At 43.3% G+C, this 21,611-nt stretch overlaps 1 protein-coding gene across 11 annotated transcripts in view; it reads left to right on the top strand.

Moving 5' to 3' along the window:
• Positions 1–21,611, top strand: part of RIMBP2 (RIMS binding protein 2) — a 307,318-nt gene that overhangs the window by 164,162 nt on the left and 121,545 nt on the right. For 4 of the 11 annotated variants that reach the window (XM_044930306.2, XM_044930303.2, XM_044930307.2 and 1 more), the window contains exon 2: positions 17,162–17,251. Coding sequence is in view for 6 of the 11 variants with exons in the window: in XM_044930302.2 (XP_044786237.1) it covers positions 13,859–14,014; positions 17,162–17,251 (246 nt within the window). In the remaining 5 variants the exon portion in view is untranslated. Of the gene's footprint in view, positions 1–13,543; positions 14,015–17,161; positions 17,252–21,611 lie in introns of those variants that run through there. The other 7 variants (XM_044930302.2, XM_025267834.3, XM_044930308.2 and 4 more) reach the window with 5 other exon arrangements.

Here is a 21,611-nt window from a genome sequence, read left to right as displayed (position 1 = left end):
GGTTAAATAATTTGCTGACAGCAATACAGCTGGCTGGTGGGGGGGGGCTGGGGGGCTCCGAGGTCAAGTCTCAATCTGCTTTTTCTGTATCTCCACTAACTTCATACTTTGGATGTGATTCCTTCTTCCTAGTACAGTATCCTACAACCTGCATCACCAGTGTCAAATGGGATTCATGGAAGATAAGTCTACTCCTAGGAATGTCAGTTACAGAGGCAGAAGGCAAAACTTTTAGGAGCAAAGTCAGTAAGGTAAACCATACTCTCCTATCTGCCCTGGAGTATTCCGTGGACCAATTCCAGCATTTGCAAATACACAACTACAGCTGACATCATTTGTAGCTACAACTGGGCACAGATTGCCTTGGTGGTATCTCATTGCTCTGTTCCAGGATCCCACTCAGGACTCCACAACTGCATCTAGTCATCCTGCTTTCTTAGTCTACTCAGATTTCTGACAGTTTCTAAGAATCTTAGAATATCCCCAGTTTGGGATTTTCTCACGATTAGATTGGCATTATAGGTTTTTGGAGAAAGTGCAACAGAGATGAAGTGCCTTTCTTATTTCCTCACATCAAGGGGCTTATGATGTCAATATGATGACGTTCTCACAATGTGACTGTGATATGACCTTGATCTCTTGGTTAAGATGGTGTCTTCCAGGTTCTTCCACTGAAAAGTTGCTGTTCTTCTCTAAGCATATTCTGAAATGCATTCTCTGGAAGCAAGTCTCTAAGCCCAGTCCATACTCAAGAAGAGGATAATTAAGCTCTATTCTGGAATTTTATTTGATTTTAGTAAACTTCAAAATGAAACAGCCAAATGTGTCTGGTGGCTACCATATTGGACTCCGGTAGTGGAGATGGACTGGGGATTAGATTATTGCCAAAGTCAGCCAATTCATAAATAGCCCAAATAAATGAAAGTCCAGATACAATCATGTAATTGGAGCGTGCTTGTGAATTTTTTAAAATTTAATTCAAGTATAGTTAAGTTACAATGTTGTATTAATTTCTTCTGTACAGCAAAGTGACTCAGTTATACATATATATTCTTTTTCACATTATTTTCCATTACGGTTCCTCATGGGATATTGAATAGAGTTCCCTGTGTTATACAGTAAGACCTTGTTGTTTTTCCATCCTATACATGCTGGTTTGCTTCTGCTAATCCCAAATTCCCAGTCCATCCCTCTCCTGCCCCATCCCCCTTGGCAACCATAAGTCTGTGAGTCTGTTTTATTTCATAGATATGTTGGTTTGTGTTGTAGTTTAGATTCCACATATAAGTGGTATCGTGTGGTATTTTTCTTTCTCTTTCTGACTTACTTCACTTAGTATGATATTTTCTAGGTCTATCCATGTTGCTACAAAGGCTTTATTTCATTCTTTCTTATTCCATTGTATATGTATACTACATCTTTCTTTATCCAGTCATTGTCCATGGATATTTAGGTTGCTTCGTTATCTTGGCTATTGTGAATAGTGCTGCTATGAACATTTGGGGTGCATGTATCTGTTTGAAGTATAGTTTTATTCTAATATACGCCCAGGAGTGGGATTGCTCGGTCATCTGGTAGTTCTATTTGTAGTTTTTGAGGAACATTCATATTATTTTTCATAGTTGCTGTACCAATTTACATTCCCATCAATGGTGTAGGAGGGTCCCATGATTGTGAATTTTTTGATGCTTAAATAGAATTCTCAAGCCGTTCTGGGAACCACTCCCAGAGGAGGATTCATAAAATCAAGCAAGAGTTTGCTCTTTCTTCTTGAGCTTCTATTTTGAGATAAATTGAGTCAATCTTTATTAAGTATAGGGACTAAAAGTGTCAACCTATTCTGGGAACACCTTCATTTCTGAAGGCAGTAACCACGGGGTGCTTTTTTGATCAAAATAATGTCTATGGGTGAGAACCCCACTCCAGTCCCAGAAACCATTTTCCCTCTCTCCTCTTCATGCCTCTCCCTCCCTCCCTATCTCTCTTTCTGTAATACACACCCCTATTTCTGTCAATTATTTGTGTTCATTTATATAAAATTAGCAGGCAGGCAAAACTATTAGTGGTTACCTTTGGGGAGAATCTTGATTGGGAGAAGGCAGGAGAGAAATTTTGGAGCTACTGAAAAGTTCTGTTTCTTGATCTGAGCTATGATTGTGCTGATATGTGCACTTTGTAAAAAGTAACAGAGCTGTACACCTATGATTTGTGCGATTTTGTGTGTACATGTATGCTTTGCGTGCATGCTAAGTTGCTTCAGTCATGTCCAGTTCTTTGTGACCCCATGGACTATAGCCTGCCAGGCTCCTCTGTCCATGGGATTCTCCAGGCAAGAATACTGGAGTGGGTTGCCATTCCTTCTCCAGGGGAATCTTCCCAACCTAGGGGTCAAACTTGTGTCTCTATGTCTCCTGCCTCAGGCGGGATCACTACCTGGGAAGCATGTGTATGTTTCACTTCAGGCTAAAAATCTTCTCTATCCATCCATCTATTGATGGAAACTTCATTAACTTTTTATACTGAAGAATGTGTGTATTTTACTTCAAGCTAAAAAGTTAATGAAGTACCCATCAACAGATGGATGGATAAAGAAGATGTGGTATACACACAATGAAATATTACTCAGCCATAATAAAGAATGAAACTTTGCCATTTGTGGCAAGATGGATGAACCTGCTAAGTGAAATAAATCAGTTAGGGGAAGGCAAATACTGTATGATTTCACTTATATATGAAATTCAAAAAACAAATAAATGAACAAAACAAAATAAGAAGAGACTCACAGATACAGAGAACAAATGGGTGGTTGCCAGAAGGGTGGGGGTTTGGAAGTTGGATGCAATAGATGAGGGAGATGAGGTACAAGCATCCAGTTATAAAATAACTAAGTCACAGGGATGTGATGTGCATGTAGGGAATAGAGTTGGCAATACCATAAGAACTTTGTGTCGTGACAGATCATAACCTATCCTGTTTCAGTGATTATTTCATAATGCATAAAAATATCAAATCACTATGCTATACATTTGAAACTAATATAATACTGCCTGTTAGTTATAAAATGAAAGGCTAACTTAAAAATATCTGAAACATCCAGGAACTTCCCTGGTGGTCTAGTGGTTAAGATTCTACACTTCCACCGCAGGGGACAAAGGTTCAGTGCTTGGTTAAGGAATTAAGATCCTGCATGCTTCACAGCATGGCCAAAAAAAAAAAAAAAAAAACAACAACAACAAAAAACAGAAACAATGAGAGGAAAAGGAATTTTGTCTGTTTTCTACAATAATAGATGTAACACAATGTGAACAAAAGACATTTAGACCTAAACTCAAATATGTATTTTTGAACACCTAGAGATCCCTCAGTCTTAAGGCAAATCTAGTTAATAATCAATCAGAGTGGTCAGTCTCTGGGGGTGAAACTTGATCTTACTGTGTGACTGGCTATTCAGTTTGCCCAAGTTTATAGTCTGACTCTGCCTGGTTGGACCAGTTTGCAGCCTCACTATTTCCATTTGCTCATATAACTCAAAACTTCCCATGATCAGGAATTTGAAATGAGGTAAAGGAAAGAAACCCTCTAGATTGGCAGGAGTTTAGGATGCCAAGCTCTTGAGGAAGTGGTGCCAATTTGTAACAATAATAATAAACTATCCCTTGAAAAATCAAAAGCTTCTTTAAAAAGACACATATATATTTTTTATTGCTGTGTTCTTTGTAGAAAGATCCTAGGCAGCTCATCTTTTATATTAACAAAGTTCTGATAACTTGTCCTTCCAATTACAAGCTGGTAAGTTCTGTGCTCAAATGTGATGTTCCATCAGTGGGTAAAATCCTTGATATGATTTCCTGGAATACATTTTTCTCTATTTGGTTCTTTTTTTATTCTTAATTGCCTATTGGATAAATATTTTAATTACAGGCCATCCTTAACTCCTTGGAAGAAAAGTTATGACCAACCTAGATAGCATATTCAAAAGCAAAGACATTACTTTGCCAACAAAGGTTCGTCTAGTCAAGGCTATGGTTTTTCCTGTGGTCATGTATGGATGTGAGAGTTGGACTGTGAAGAAGGCTGAGCACTGAAGAATTGATGCTTTTGAACTGTGGTGTTGGAGAAGACTCTTGAGAGTCCCTTGGACTGCAAGGAAATCCAACCAGTCCATTCTGAAGGAGATCAGCCCTGGGATTTCTTTGGAAGGAATGATGCTAAAGCTGAAACTTCAGTACTTTGGCCACCTCATGTGAAGAGTTGACCCATTGGAAAAGACTCTGATGCTGGGAGGGATTGGGGGCAAGAGGAGAAGGGGACGACAGAGGATGAGATGGCTGGATGGCATCACTGACTTGATGGACGTGAGTCTCAGTGAACTCCAGGAGTTGGTGATGGCCAGGGAGGCCTGGCGTGCTGCGATTCATGGGGTCGCAAAGAGTAGGACACGACTGAGCGACTGATCTGATCTGATCTTTAACTTCTTTGAGGGGAGTAGGTGGGATATTGTTTTTAAATTCTTATACATTGTGTACCCTGAACAAGCCTATGGAAGCATTGCATTTTATGCAGGGATTTGGTTCTAAATTCAGCAGGTTATCCCGAAGTCATGTATAGAAGAAGTGTCTCTGAAAGTCCCTTTGGCAGGAGCAAGTCTCAGCTTTTTCCTCTAGCACTGGTGGAGTCTGCTGCTTGTTGGTTGGGGACCAAATGCAGCATTGTTTGCATCTAGGAGACCAGTTGTCTGAAGTGGCTCTCCATGAGGGAGATACTCTTCCAACAGGAGAACCTCATGGAGAAATGATTGGGTAATAACCTTTCTTCTCTCATGGCACATCAGGTTCTGTTGCTGGAGGGACTGGTGACAAATTTTTTAAAGTTGAGGGTTTACCTATTTTTTATATTTCATATCAGACATATACAGTATGTGACCTTTCATGTCTGGCTTCTTTCACTTACATGCTGATTTTGAGGTTCATAACCCTTGTAGTGTATGTCAGTGCTTCATTCCTTTTTATGGCTGAATGATACGCTATTCATTGGAGAGACTGCATTTCGTTTATGTGTCCATCTCTCTGAGTTGTTTGCACGTTTTGGGCATTGTGAATAGCACTGCTGTGAACATATATGTACAAGGATTTCTTTGAACATCTGTTTTCAATTCTTTTGGGTATATATCTTTGTTGTTGTTGTTCAGTTGCTAAGTCATGTCCAACTCTTTGTGACTCGATGAACTGCAGCACACCAGACTTCTCTGTCCCTCACTATCTCTAAGAGGTTGCTCAAACTCATGTCCATTGAGTTAGTGATTCCATCCAACCATCTCATCCTCTGTCGCCACCTTCTCCTACTGCCTTCAGTCTTTCCCAGCATCAGGGTCTTTTCCAGTGAGTTGGCTCTTTGCATCAGGTGGCCAAAGTATTAGAGCTTCAGGTTCAGCATCAGTCCTTCCAATTAATATTCAGGGTTGCTTTCCTTTAGGATTGACTGATTTGATCTCCTTGCTGTCCAAGGGACTCTCAAGAGTCTTCTCCAGCGCCACAATTTGAAAGCTTCAATTCTTTGGCTCTCAGCTTTCTTTATGGTCCAACTCTCCCATCCACACATGACTACTGGAAAAACAATAGCTTTCAGTTCAGTTCAGTCACTCAGTCATGTCCAGCTCTTTTGACCCCATGAACCACAGCACGCCAGGCCTCCCTGTCCATCACCAACTCCCGGAGTTCACCCAAACTCATGTCCATTGAGTCGGTGATGCCATCCAACCGTCTCATCCTCTGTCGTCCCCTTCTCCTCCTGCAGAATTACTGGGTTATATGATAGTTCTGTTTAAACTTCCTTCCTGTAGTCATCCATAGGTGGACAGGATCCTGAACAAAAGCATTTTGGTTTAACATTCAGGCAGAGGGGCAGGGTTCCCTGAGGCAGGCCATTATGTATGAACAGTATCCTATTAGTGAACAAAAACAATGGGAAGCAAAAGTTAAAGTAAAGAAACAGATCCAACATGGAGTCAAAATTGGCTCTCTTCTGTAACACAATCCCACCGTTTTTGGTAGAGAAGAGCTATCTTTGGAGGCAGCCTGGGTTCTGATGATAGTGACCAAAGGGAACCAAGCATCAATTTCACTAAATTTATTTTTAACAAACATTAGTAGGACCAAGCCCACATTGTTGTGGTGGTTTAGTTGCTAAGTTGTGTCTAACTCTTGTGACCCCATGGACTGTAGCCAGCCAGGCTCCTCTGTCCATAGGATTTTCCAGGCTAGAATACTGGAGTGGGTTGCCATTTCCTTCTCCAGGGGATCTTCCTGACCCAGGGATTGAACCCAGGTCTCCTGCACTGCAGGCAGATTCTTTACCAACTGAGCTACCAGGGAAGCCCTAGCACATTGTAGGTACTTATAAATTAATGAAATACAATTACTGAGAGAAGCCTTTTTTCAAATGCAAATGTTTCTCTATGTCATGAACTTACATTAGAACCTGCTTAGTGTGTTATATTTTTCCATTTCAGCTGGTCTCTAACCTATATTAGAAAAATAGCTTTTAAATGGCACAGTGTGCTTCTCTGTAATTGCGTTATTGGCATATGGACGATGCCTGAATATCAAACAGGTCAAGGAATTGCATGTATCATAGTGAAAGCAAATGCACATTTATGGATTTTTCTGAATGCATAAGGGGACTTGGAGATGCAGATTTGTCTCTCCCTGCCCTGAATCCCAGAGCATTATAGGAAAACAGAGGCAGCCCCTTTATTGGCAAAACAATTGGTCACATTCAAATTGCCCTTTACAGATTGCAAAGTGTGCTTATATGCATTATCTCTTTAAAAGAAAATTATATTGGAGTATAGTTGATTTACAATGTTATGTTAGTTTCAGGTGTACAGCAAAGTGAATCATTTATATACATACATATATCCACTCTTTTTTAGATTCTTTCCCCATATGTAGGCCAATACAAAGTCTTGAGTAGAATTGCCTGTTCTATACAGAAGTTTCTTATTAGTTATCTGTTTTGTATCTCATTTAAATTGCCAGGAATGCACAGAGCATTAAAGAATTTGCCCAGAACCACACTTGGTAAATGTTAGAATTAGGTAGCAAACCCAGGCCCTCTGAATTCCAACGTTTTCTCCAAAGCCTGTGATGACTTCAAGAGCTGTCCTGGGCCTTGACCACAGGGAGCAGGAGTGGGGCTCAGCAATGGTCAGGACCCTGGACAGGAGCAGAGGAAGCTCCTTCCACTCTGTATTTATCCCCTCCCCCTTTCCTCGCGGCTGTCACCCTAGGCTCACTGTCATACACTCCTGTTCCCTTTCTTGCCTTCCTCTTTTCCAGTCACTTCATCTTCCCTGCCCATGCCTTTAGCCTAGAACCACTCAGGAAGACCATTCAGAAAGAAAAATATTATCAAGCATATCCCAGTGTTGATTTTAATTGTTTTTACTATATATTATTATAATTGATGATTACATCATTCTTACATAATATGATTTTATTAGACTTACACATTACACAACATAGTCTTTAGTATATTTGAACATAATATGATTATGTATTTATAATTCATAATGTAATTCCATGTGCCCAGTGATAAAACTAGTTTATAAATGTTTACAGCTTTTCTAAACCGTAAAGCCAACATGAATGAACAGATTAGAAAGAAACAAATGAGTGAAGACAATAAATTTCAAGATCCAAACTTATTGTAACTTAATGTGTCAGATGATACTATTTTACTTAAACTGAATTTTTTTGGTAAGTATAATGCCCTTTGACAGTTGCCTGAAAGTTGATTCAACGTTCCTACTGCTGATCCCTTTCAAACTCCTACAAAATCTTTGATTCTGAAGCACACGTGAAGGTGTGTGGCTTTCACTGTGCATGAAAACTCCATTTACATTAGACTTTGTTATCTTTCCATTATCTTGGGGCAGTCAAGATGGTAATTCTTCAAGTCAGTGCAGACACACACACACACACTCACTCACACACTAACAAATGCAGACATTAAAATTTAGTATGGGGACTTCCCTGGTGGCCCAGTGGCTAGGACTTCAGGCTCCCAATGCAGGGTGCTTGGGTTCAATCCCTGATCAGGGAACTAGATCCACATGCTGCAACTGAGTCTACATGCCACAGCTAAGACCCAACACTGCCAAATAAATAAATAATAAATATTTTTTAAAAATTCAGTACTTAGTGGTAAGGAGGCATGGAATATGCTCATCTTTATTCTTTTCGGATTTCACAGAAATTAAAAAAAATACCATTTTTTTTTTTTCATAGACCACCCGCAAGACTGTATTTGCGGCCCGGAGCCCGAGGAACACTGTCCCAGGTCTCTCAGAATCCCCACTCCTCCCACCTGGAGGCATTTCTGAGCCCATTGACAGCTCTCAGGACCAGGAAAGCTGCAGGACCTTGTTCTTCAGAAAAAGAACGTGGGGTGCTGGGGGTGCAGGGATCAGTGTGGTCCAGTGCTCATGAGCATCCCCACCTGGGCTCAAATCTCCTCCACCTGCTACGTGGAGGCTACTTTTTCAGGTTACTTAACTCTTGGCTCCTTAGTTCCCGTGTGCACCAAGCGGGGATAGCAATGTCCCTCTCACAGGGATGTTATGAGAATTGGATGAGCTTTTAGAAAGAAGAAGAAGAAAGCAAAGGGCTTAGATCAGCTCCCGGTTCAGAGTAGAAGCTCCATGAATTGCAGCTACAGCAAAATTGAATGTTCATTCATCTCCCCTCAAGTGCTCTCATCTCCAAAGTGCTTTGTGATCCTCTCCCGCCCCTTGCCATTTCCCAGTGTGCCTGTTTTCGTCTCCTGCTGCTTGCGTGAGCATGACTGCCTGCAGCTGTAACTGGATTTCCCTGGAGGGTCTATCCCCTCCAACATCCATTTACTTGCAGTGGAAAGATGGAGTTGCTGGTTTTTGTTACCTCCCACACTGCTGCTTCCAAAGCCTGTATCTTCACTTTCCCGTGGTCGCCTGTGTCCCTAGGAGGTTCATCTTTGTCTCAGTCCTCCTTTTCAACCCAGTGTTCTTTCAAGAACTATCACCTCTCAGTTTCTGGACCTCTTTCTTTTCCATCAGTCACAAGGTGACCTCTGCTAGTCCCTCCTCAGCACCTCTCTTTTTATTTTTATTTTATTTAAAAATTTTTAAAAACTTAAAAAAATTGATTATAGTTTAAAGTGATACAGTTAAATATATATATATATATATATATATATATATGTTCTTTTTCAGATGCTTTTCCATTATAGGTTATTATAAGATATTGAATATAGTTCCCTGTGCTGTACAGTAGATCCGTGTTGTTTTCTATTCATACATTTATTGTTGTTCAGTAGCTCAGTCCTGTCTGACTCTTTGCAACCTCATAGACTGTAGCCCACCAGGTTCCTCTGTCCAAGGGATTTTCCAAGAAAGAATACTGGAGTGGGTTTCTTTTTCCTTCTTCAGGGCATCTTCCTGACCCAGGGATCAAACTTATGTCTCCTGCGTCTCCTGCATTAGCAGGCAGATCTTTACCACTGAGGTACTTGTGTGTAAAGGTTAATCCCAAGTTTATCCCTCTCTATATTTCCCCTTTGTTAACCATAAGTTTTTTTTCTGTGTCTGTGAGTCTGCTTCTGTTTTGTAAGTTTATTCATATCATTTTTTTGATTTAGGTCATACCTGAATGGTCTAGTGGTTTTCCCTACTTTCTTCAATTTAAGTCTGAATTTGGCAATAAGGAGTTCATGGTCTGAGCCACAGTCAACTCCCGGTCTTGTTTTTGCTGACTGTATAGAGCTTCTCCATCTTTGGCTGCAAAGAATATAATCAATCTGATTTCGGTGTTGACCATCTGGTGAGGTCCATGTGTAGAGTCTTCTCTTGTGTTGTTGGAAGAGGGTGTTTGCTATGACCAGTGCATTTTCTTGGCAAAACTCTATTAGTCTTTGCCCTGCTTCATTCCGTATTCCAAGGCTAAATTTGTCTGTTACTCCAGGTGTTTCTTGACTTCCTGCTTTTGCATTCCAGTCCCCTATAATGAAAAGGACATCTTTTTTGGGTGTGAGTTCTAAAAGCTCTTGTAGGTCTTCATAGAACCGTTCAACTTCAGCTTCTTCAGCATTACTGGTTGGGGCATAGACTTGGATTACTGTGATATTGAATGGTTTGCCTTGGAAACGAACAGAGATCATTCTGTCGTTTTTGAGATTGCATCCAAGTACTGCATTTTGGACTCTTTTGTTGACCATGATGCCTACTCCATTTCTTAACAGTGGAAGTGAGAAATAGATATAAGGGCCTAGATCTGATAGATAGAGTGCCTGATGAGCTATGGAATGAGGTTTGTGACATTGTACAGGAGACAGGGATCAAGACCATCCCCATGGAAAAGAAATGCAAAAAAGCAAAATGGCTGTCTGGGGAGGCCTTACAAATAGCTGTGAAAAGAAGAGACATGAAAAGCAAAGGAAAAAAGGAAAGATGTAAACATCTGAATGCAGAGTTCCAAAGAACAGCAAGAAGAGATAAGAAAGCCTTCTTCAGCGATCAATGCAAAGAAATAGAGGAAAACAACAGAATGGGAAAGACTAGAGATCTGTTCAAGAAAATCAGAGATACTAAAGGAACATTTCATGCAAAGATGGGCTCGATAAAGGACCGAAATGGTATGGACCTAACAGAAGCAAAAGATATTAAGAAGAGATGGCAAGAATACACAGAAGAACTGTACAAAAAAGATCTTCACGACCCAGATAATCACGATGGTGTGATCACTGACCTAGAGCCAGACATCCTGGAATGTGAAGTCAAGTGGGCCTTAGAAAGCATCACTACGAACAAAGCTAGTGGAGGTGATGGAATTGCAGTTGAGCTGTTCCAGGTCCTGAAAGATGATGCTGTGAAAGTGCTGCACTCAATATGCCAGCAAATTTGGAAAACTCAGCAGTGGCCACAGGACTGGAAAAGGGCAGTTTTCATTCCAATCCCAAAGAAAGGCAATGCCAAAGAATACTCAAACTATCGCACAATTACACTCATCTCACATGCTAGTAAGGTAATGCTTAAAATTCTCCAAGCCAGGCTTCAGCAATACGTGAACTGTGAACTTCCTGATGTTCAAGCTGGTTTTAGAAAAGGCAGAGGAACCAGAGATCAAATTGCCAACATCCGCTGGATCATGGAAAAAGCAAGAGAGTTCCAGAAAAACATCTATTTCTGCTTTATTGACTATGCCAAAGCCTTTGACTGTGTGGATCACAGTAAACTGTGGAAAATTCTGAAAGAGATGGGAATACCAGACCACCTGATCTGCCTCTTGAGAAATTTGTATGCAGGTCAGGAAGCAACAGTTAGAACTGGACATGGAACAACAGACTGGTTCCAAATAGGAAAAGGAGTACGTCAAGGCTGTATATTGTCACCCTGTTTATTTAACTTATATGCAGAGTACATCATGAGAAACGCTGGGCTGGAAGAAACACAAGCTGGAATCAAGATTGCCGGAAGAAATATCAATAACCTCAGATATGCAGATGACACCACCCTTATGGCAGAAAGTGAAGAGGAACTAAAAAGCCTCTTGATGAAGGTGAAAGTGGAGAGTGAAAAAGTTGGCTTAAAGCTCAACATTCAGAAAATGAAGATCATGGCATCCGGTCCCATCACTTCATGGGAAATAGATGGGGAAACAGTGGAAAGAGTGTCAGACTTTATTTTTCTGGGCTCCAAAATCACTGCAGATGGTGACTGCAGCCATGAAATTCAAAGATGCTTACTCCTTGGAAGGAAAGTTATGACCAACCTAGATAGCATATTGAACAGCAGAGACATTACTTTGCCCACAAAGGTCCGTCTAGTCAAGGCTATGGTTTTTCCTGTGGTCATGTATGGATGTGAGAGTTGGACTGTGAAGAAGGCTGAGCACTGAAGTATTGATGCTTTTGAACTGTGGTGTTGGAGAAGACTCTTGAGAGTCCCTTGGACTGCAAGGAAATCCAACCAGTCCATTCTGAAGGAGATCAGCCCTGGGATTTCTTTGGAAGGAATGATGCTAAAGCTGAAACTCCAGTACTTTGGCCACCTGATGCGAAGAGTTGACTCATTGGAAAAGACTCTGATGCTGCGAGGGATTGGGGGCAAGAGGAGAAGGGGACAACACAGGATGAGATGGCTGGATGGCATCACTGACTCGATGACATGAGTCTGAGTGAACTCCGGGAGTTGGTGATGGGCAGGGAGGCCTGGCGTGCTGCGATTCATGGGGTCGCAAAGAGTAGGACACGACTGAGCAACTGATCTGATCTGATCATTTTTTTAAGATTCCACATATAAGTGATATCATATGATATTTGACTTTCTCTTTCTGACTTACTTCATTTAGTATAATAGTCTCTAGGTCCATCCATATTGCTGGAAATGGCATTATTACATTCTTTTTTATGGCTAAGTAATATTCCACTGCACATATGTACCACATCTTTATCCACTCATCTGTCAATGGACATTTAGGTTGCTTCCATGGTTTGACTATTGTAAATAGTGCTGCTTTGAACATTGTGGTGCATGTATCTTTCTGAATCACAGTTTTCTCCAGATATATGTCCAGGAGTGGGATTGATGGATCATATGGTGACTCTATTTTTAGTTTTTTAAGGACATCCACACTGTCTTCCATAGTGGCTGCACCAATTTACATCCCCACCAACAGTGTAGGAAGGTTCTCTCTCAGCACCTCTCCTGGAGGTCATGGGAAACACTTTCAGTGCCTCAACCACTAAACATCTTTGGTCCTCACCTGGCTTGGGCAACAATTGATGCTCAGGACCGTCATTGTCAAGTTTGTGGTTTCTTAGCTTCTAGGACATCACACACTTGTTTCCCATCACTCCTGACCATCCCTTTGCAGGAGCCTCTTCTTCTGCCTGTTCTAACGTCTCTGTTTCTCTCACTCTGTCCTGGGTCCTCCCTTTAGTCTCACTGGCAGTTTGCACTTAATCTGCACTCAGGTTTCAGGGGTCACTGGCCTCAGAATTCTTCAGCTCAGATGCCAGAGCTCTCTTTTCAGCCTGCTGGGAGTTCGTCCTAACCTCAAAATGTTTATCTGCAAAGTGGAAATAAATACCATGCCCTTTTCTATCTGTGGTTACGGATAACTAGATTCAACAAACGATGTGTTTTGATTCCTACAGGGTAGACCCTGTCTCATGTATCCACTGTTTGGTGAATCCTAAGCCCTCTTACCTGGATGGCTTTAAATGTAAAGTATCCAAGATCCGGTCTGCTCCCAACATGATGCTAAGAGTCTCCCAAGGACAGGGAAGCTGGACCATTTCCCAGGAAGCGAACAGTTACACAGAGGCTGGTTTTCCTCTCTTCACAATCATTATTTCAGGTCAAGAAGATGGAGCTTAGAGGGTGATTTCATACAGCTGGTGCTCAGAAAGTTCTTTGTTATCACAGTCCTGGTGATGCATGAGTCACTGGCTTTGCATCTCCAGGCAGTGGGCGTGTGCTGTCAGATTCAATTCCTGGGTCCTCGGATATGCCCAGTAGTCAACAGTGTCAAACCCCCAGCACAGGAGATGCCAGAGGGGTACAGATCACTCTGTGGCGGGGAGGTGTGTGTGCACACCTGTGATCTGGGCACTGGTGTGACCAGCCGCCTTTACCCCAGGCTGTGAAAAGCCTCGTTACTCAGCAGGAATGTCAGATTATATTAAGTCCACCCCATCCTCCTCCTCCTCCTCCTTCTCCTGTGAATTGTCATAGCTCGTGCACCCGCGCCTGTTGGCGAGTCTCATTTTGTCGTGTTGCAACTAAAAGCCCACATCTTTGGGGGGCCTTCTGGTCTCAAGCATGCGACCAGTATGTAAGGTGTTCTATCTCTTGCTTAGCGGCCCTTCCTTGGTGGTGCTGATTAATCCAGAAAGGCTAGATTTCATTGGAGCGGTGACAGCTTCCCCGGGTGGGCAGCTCTGGTCCTGCACGGTGTCAATGATGAAAGCTTCCAGGGTAAGTCTTCCTGCTTCTCAGCATCTTCATGGGACTGGAAGCCTGAGCAGTAGGCATTTTCTGGATTTTCCCCTAAGCAATCCAAGAAACATGCATGTCTGAGGAGCATCCGTGCCCTGTTACTCTGAGGGGGTGGGGAGGACCAATGTCTGCTGTCACTGCGGCATTGAGGGCAAGGCCACATGTGTCCCCCTGCCCCATGCCCACCTCTAGGGTTTTTCAGGGCTAAATGACAAGACTGGATAAATGAGATGCTATAATTTGGCAAGTGAATCACATAGTCCGTGTAGCTCCAGTGGCATCTTTCTTCACTCTTCTCTGGGCTTTTACCTGGACATGTTGGGTGCTGAATAGGTTCTTTCAGCATCACTGTGTGAGGGGGTTTGGCCTCTGCTAAACTGTTTGCGGTGGAGCAGAGAATTGTTTGGCGTTGAGTTTGCTTCTCAGCAGCTCTTTCTGTTCCTAGTTCCTTGAGGTGGGAGAACCGGTACAGTAAGTGGTACCCCGAATGCAGATTCATGCTTGGACCAATTTGGGGGAAGAGATGGCCATGTACACCCCTCCCTCCCCTTTTACCTGGTAATATTGTGGATCGGTGCTTCCTGGACTGGATTTAGATCCTGGGCTTTTTTCTCTTGAAGATTGATTTCATCAGGTTAAACAGCTGACCTTGAATCACTGAGATGGAGTAGAGATGAAATTGATGAATGCAACTTTCCTACAACCACCAGAAAACTGGATGAAAGAGCCAGCCCTGCTTCTCTTCCCGATGTTGCCTTCTTGCGGTCCACTCTTCCAGGGGAGGGGCAGAGGAAGGTGGTGGCAGGAATTGAGTGGGTGGTTATGGCAGATTGTGGAAGGTGTGCAGAGAGCGGTGCCTCCAGCAGGGAAGGTGACCCCTGCTTGAGCCGCCATCGTGTGCAGGGAAATGCTCGGTACTCTAGGAGAACCATCCCATTTAGTCCTCCCAATGGCTGCTGAGTAGATGCTTTCACATCCTTCCATCTTAGAGAGTGTAGAGATACCAGGCAACCTGCCTGAAGTCATAGGGCTTACAGGTGAACCAGCTTGAGTTTGTATTTAGGCAGAATGACTTCAGGACTGACATTTTAACCCCTCCTTAAAGTTTTTCCTGGGGTCTTCCCTGGCTGTCCAGTGGTGAAGACCTCACCTTCCAATGCAGGGTGTATGGGTTCAATCCCCGGCCTGGAGTTAAGATCCCACATGACTCATGGCCCAAAACCCAAGACATAAAATAGAAGCAATATTGTAACAAATTCAATACAGGCTTTTAAAATGGCCCATGTTAAAAGAAATCTTTAAAAAATAATATAGTAATATCAACTCCTGCTTTAAAAAAAAACATGAGTTTCTCCTGTAATTCTCTGAGACATGGCTGCCTTTATTTCACCTTGGGGTATCCAAGACTTCCAAGGTCAAGAGTGAGGGGTGTGGGTGAGTGTACCTATCCCTTGTGATTGCCAGTGGTTCTCATGTGGGATATCCCACAATGTCTCCAGGTCCCCCAAGGAGCTGGCAGGGGATTACATTGTGGTTGCTTTACGTAAGAAAGGGGGAAATGAATTTATGCCTTTGGGAACATCTCAGAGGAGGGAAGCAGTTTCTCATAGGCTGGGGATCATTGTTCTCCAGAACCAAACACAGAAGATGCCATAAGGGGAGGAGACTGTAATGACTCTGGCCTAGGGTAAGGGGCTTGACTGAAATATAGGACCTGAAAACAGCAGGAGGACCCTTTCTCCTTGTGGGAGGTGTCTGTAACTCTATGGTTCCTGTTTCTTTCTTATCGTGAGTGTGAATGAGCCCGAGTTCAGACCTCTTAAAGTATTACAGAGGAGATTCCCAAGTCAGTTCAGATGTGGATGATTCCCAGATAGGAACTCACTTAGGAGACGAACAGAGAACTTGAAGAATCAAGCAAAGAAACCTGCAGACATGACTGCAGGTGGCTATTGCTGTCACCTCCCACCGTGGGACTCTAATTGTTCCTGTTGCTTCTTCCTTGTGCTTTTTAATGGGTGTCATTCTTCATTTTTGTGAGAACCCTCAACTTGCTCACTGATGCATCATTTTCAGATCACTTCATTATTTTTATTTCTTCTGGAGTCAGTTCATCCCGGTTACTGATTTTGTTAAATCTGTTTAGCAGTGTGAGTTTTCTTTCTGTGCTTTGGAATTTCTGTTTTCAGACTCATCTTTTTTGGGAGATTTTTACCCCCTATCTCTCTCTCCTTGTCTGCGCTCACTCTCTGCTCTTGTCTTACTTCTTTGTCATTCTGTACCATCCCATGGGTGCTCCTGGTCTTGAATTGGGTTCTATTATTGGTAGCTCAGAGTTCCTGCACAGGTGATACCACTGAGCCAGTGGGTCCGGTCTCCCTGCCTCTCCACTGCACTACCTTGTCTGTGCCAGAGCTCTGGGCAGCCTCCTTTGGGAGCTGGGGACTTGACCTCAGCCTTGGTTCAGGCAGTACCTTGGCTCAAGTCTCTAGCTTCAGGTAGGACACTTTCACTTCTTACTAGCCTAAAATAATTGGACTCCTAATTTTCTCTACCTGGAAAATTAGGCAGAGGAGAGGACTCAGAATTTTCTGGACTCAGAATCTGGCGAGTCCCAGGAGTTCCACTCTTGACATGTGCTCCAGCCTTCCATAGTCCTCATAGATTTTTTTTTGCCTTCTTTTTGAGCAAGACAAACCTCTAAGTGTTTTCTGTATTATTTATTATGGCGATATGTTTGGAGCAGTGCTTGTGAGGAAAGGGGGCAGGTCAGAGCTTGACATAACTCCAGATGAAGAGCAGTTCTGTTGCCTCTTTAGGACACAAGGGTGCAGTGCAGGTCAGCACACAATGTATCAGATGTGATTTATCTTCTGGACACTTCACTACAGGCTTTATAGAAATTATTTTATTATCCACTCATAACATCATCGTAAAGTATCACTCCTTCAGTTTTATAGAGTCAGAAACTCATGGCTTGGAAAGAGGAAAAGAAATGCATCCCATGCCACAAGGCTTGTGAATCACAGAATCACACCCAACCCCAATCTGATTTCAAATCAGAACCCTTCACCCCCATCCATGTGCTAGGATGTCATCTCATGATGCCCTTTCCTTTTGTTCTAGGAAAATGCACTTAAGGAGGCTGCCCAAGGAGACCATCGCCTGAGGCCCCATTATGCAGGCCTTCCCGCAAGGGCCCGCCAGCTCGACAAGGTAACTGGCCACCACCATCCACAGGCCACTGGGAGCTGGGGTGTCAGGGAGGAGCCCAGGGAAGGTGGAAGGGAATGACTCACTGAACTCCACCCAAACGAGAGTGGCTGGGACCCTGGTCACACCTCTTCTATTTCATCATGTGGCCACTGCACAAAGCCATAGAGAAATGTTTCATTTGCTGTCTGCTAGGCATCCCCACGTAGAGGTCTATTCAGTCACAAAGGGGCCAGAACAAAACTTCCCATGTCCTCTCCACCAAACCATTGCCTCTCCTAGTTTTTCTCATCCCAGTAAATGGCCATCCCTCCACCTGCTCAGGCCTAGATGCTCTGAGTGGTCCTTTATGCTTCCTTTACACCTCACTCTCTGACAGCCCCCAGCCCTACCATTTCCAACCCCACTGTGTCCCACAAGCACAGGCTGCCATTTTCTCCTGCCTGAATGGTGAAACAGTCTCCTAATTGGCCTGTCTACCTCCCTTCTTCATGTCCTACAATCAGTTTCCAGCATGATCTAGAGTGATCCTGTGACTCAAACCAGACTATGTTGCTCCTCGGAGTAAAAACCTTCTCCCAAAATAACAACAAAACTCCTCCCTGTGGCTGCCGTCTTGCTCTGCCTTGTCATCTGCCTCTCCATCTTTGATTCCTGAAGTTCTGTTCACGCTGACCTTCTTTTTGCTCCTCCAACCACCAGGCTGGTCTTAGTGTGCCATGACTTTCTCTGCTTAGAACTCTGCTCCCTCCTTTTCAAACAGCCACCAGCCTCTTGCTCTTCATGGTCAGTTGCCTCCTCTCTAGACCTTCGCTGCCTCCAGCTACCCATCCCCTTCCTTTAATTATGTGGCTTCCCTCAGCTTTTATCTTCTTGTGTGTCTCATCACTTTGTTGGTTGATCACATCTTCACTTATGTGTCTGTCTGTCCACCCTGCAATAATGTCAGCTCCCAGGTAGCAGAGGTCTTTGCCATCTTATTCATCACAGTATCCCCAGTACCTATCTCAGGAAACATCGTAGGTACTCGGTGAATATTAGTTAACGATCAGTTGGTGGTTTGAAATTGCTAATTGCTTAACTTTCCATAATTACAGAGTGTTTATTTCAAAGAATAACTGAGTCCTAAATTTACTATAAAAACAGAGCTTTTTAGATTTTACACTTCTTTTCCTGCCTTCCTGTTTGCCACCCCCCCCCCCCACTGCCTTCTTTTTTTTTTTTTAAAGAAAAAAAAAAAAAAGATCTGCTTTTCAGGAAATAAGTGCTGGAGAGGATGTGAAGAAATTGGAGCCCTTGTGCCCTGTTGATGGGAATATAAAATGGGGCAGTGACTACGGAAAACAGGATGGCAGATCCTTAACAAATTAAGAATAGAATTACCCCATGATCCAGCAATTTCACTTCTGGAGATATACCCAAAGGATTAAAAACAGGATTAAGAAGAGATATTTGTCTTTTCATGTTTATAGCAGCATTATTCACAATAGCCAAAAGATGGAAGCAACCCAAGTGACCATCTATGAATGAATATCCACAAATGTTATATAACATGCAGTATATATATATGTGTGTGTGTGTGTGTGTGTGTGTGTGTACATATATGGGTAGTTTTTTTTTTTATAACATCTTACCAAAAAACCCTAACAAACTTTTTGGCCAACCCTATTGGAGTGGGAGGCCATGCCCTCCTCCAGGGGATCTTCTCAACCTAGGGATTGAACCTGCATCTCTTAAGTCTCCTGCATTGGCAGGTGGATTCTTTACCACTAGTGCCACCTGGGAATTATTATATATACACACAATGGACTATTATTACTCAACCTTAAAGTGAAGGAAGTTCTGACACCTACTGCAACATGGATGAACCTTGAAGACATTATGTTCGGTGAAATAAGCCAGTCCAGAAGGACAGATACTGTATGATTCCACCCATATAACGTCCCTAGAGGAGTCAGACTCATAGAGACAGAAAGCAGGGTAGTGGGAGGCAGGGGCTTGGGGAGGGGGAGGGGGAGTTAATGTCTAAGCGGGACAGAGTTTCAGTTTGGGAAGATGAAAAGCTTTGGAGATGGGTGTTAGTGATGGTTCCATAACAGTGCGAGCATGCTTCATGCCACTGAGTTATACACTCGAAAACATTAAGACAGTAAATTTGATGTCATATGTGTGTTAGTCACTCAGTCGTGTCCGACTCTTTGTGACCCCACGGACTGCAGCCCACCAGGCTCCTCTGTTCGTGGGATTCTCCGGACAAGAATACTGGAGTGGGTAGCTATTTCCTTCTCCGGGGGATGTTCCTAACCCAGGGATCGAACCCAGGTCTCCTGCATTGCAGGCAAATTCTTTACCATCTGAGCCACCAGAAAGCCCCACGTTATGTGTATTTTACCATAATTTTATCAAAAAGATGTGCTTTCAGTACGACTCCAACTCTCCCTTTAAATTCCTTCTTCTATATTTCTGCCAGCCCCTTTGCCTTCTGTCCTCTTTCCTTTCCAAACCTGCTCTCAGGAAAGGCTCTGATAAACTCACGCACCCTGAGGTGCAAATCCATAATGAGGCTTGGTGACCTTCTCAGTCCCGGCATCTTTTTACTTAAACAAAAACAGAAATGAAAAATAATGGTGATGTTTTGGGCATCAGAAGCAAACTAACCACAGGGCTGGAGGGAGTTGGCTGGAGGGAGGGTTGATCCTAGAATGCCTTCCTCGCTTTCACCGAGTTCACTCCATGTGGGCATCTGTCTGCTCCTCAGCTAGGGTCCTGTGCCCGGAGTCTGAGTCCTCCTTGGTGAGGGCAGAGCCAGAGGAGCCCAGTGGCGGTGTTGCCTATGCTGGTCAGTGGTGGCAGGGTAGAGTCCCAGGGTCAAGCATCACCAGCATCTCATTCCCAAACCTGGCTCTCCCAGCACCCTGATGGGCACCCCTGTTCCCATAGAACTCTCACCAAAACTGACATAATTTTTTTCATTAAGGTTTGAAACTCCTTCCCCTGCTGCCTTCACATCTTGACCTTTTAAGCAAAGCTTCAAGGCCCAGAAAATGAGCTTCCCTCAGCACTGCAGGGGGATGTGAAGGCACGGAGTGACTCACAGGCACAGACTGGAATAGCAGAGCTTGCAGAGAGGGGGTGGGGAGCCTGGTGGTGCCATAGACATCATATTTGTCCCACCCCTTCCCAGGCTTACAGGGCTGCGCGTTCCCTTGGGATGCCCGAGCAGGGTGTCTTCAGGGGAGTCACGGTGGGAAACAGCAGGTCCCGAAAGACTGCCTTGGGAGACCAGTGTCTGTGTCCCAGCGTAACTTGGGGAGGTACAAGGTGCGGGTTGGTTCATGCTGATGGTGAAAGAATTCAACCACAGCACCAGATCCATTGTGGGGGGCACCCCCAAGACCTATAGAAACACAAGGAAGTGTTTCATCTGGTTCTCCAGAAGAAGTCTGGGAATTCCCAATTCCCACAGCTGACTCAGGCTGGATTTGCAATCTGCTTTTTAGTAGCCTTGATTAAGTACGCAAAATTAATGATCAGAGTTCTTAATTATTAATGTACAGGGATACAGGGTCAGTGTCTTCCCCGAAGCCTGCCCAGAAGGGATTGTCTCTTAGGTGCAAAATTGGTTATTGAACTATTTAGAATATTGAGTTGAATTCTACTGGGCAGGCCTCCCTGTGGAATGAAACAAATGAACCAGGAATCCAGGACACAGTGCAAAGGATAGGTCAGAGCCCCTGATGCCTGCAAACCCAACTTTATTTTTTTTTCTTATTTTTTTAAAATTTAAATTTATTTATTTTAATTGGAAGCTAATTACTTTACAATATTGTATTGGTTCTGCCACACATCAACATGAATCCGCCACGGGCGTACACGTGTTCCCCATCCTGCAAACCCAACTTCAAAAAAAAAAAAACAAAGATTCTAAATTTTTCACTCACTTGGGTTCAAAGGAGCCCGTTAAATTCTCCCCAAACTGGGTAGCCGTTCTTACAGGCAGTTGGAGGTACAGGCTACTTTCTCATTGAGTGTGTGGGGGCATGTGTGTTAAGTCACTTCAGTAGTGTCCAACTCTTTGTGACCCCATGGACTGTAGCCCACCAGGCTTCTCTGCCTATGAGATTCTCCAGGCAAGGATACTGAAGTGGGTTGTTATGCCTTCCTTCAGGGGATCTTCCTGACCCAGGAATGGGATCCAGGTCTCTTGCATTACAGGCAGATTCTTTACCATCTGAGCCACCAGGGAAGTCCAGCAAAGAGTGGAGATTACCACAAACAGCATTTTTTTATGGGAGAGGTTAGTCTTTGAGATTTCCAAGATCAGTTTAAGCTCATGTTTTCAACACTTCCTTTTTCATCTCTT

Source organism: Bubalus bubalis, chromosome 17 (assembly GCF_019923935.1).
Source record: "Bubalus bubalis isolate 160015118507 breed Murrah chromosome 17, NDDB_SH_1, whole genome shotgun sequence".
NCBI lineage: Eukaryota > Metazoa > Chordata > Mammalia > Artiodactyla > Bovidae > Bubalus > Bubalus bubalis.
This window is presented reverse-complemented; position numbering and strand designations above follow the sequence as displayed.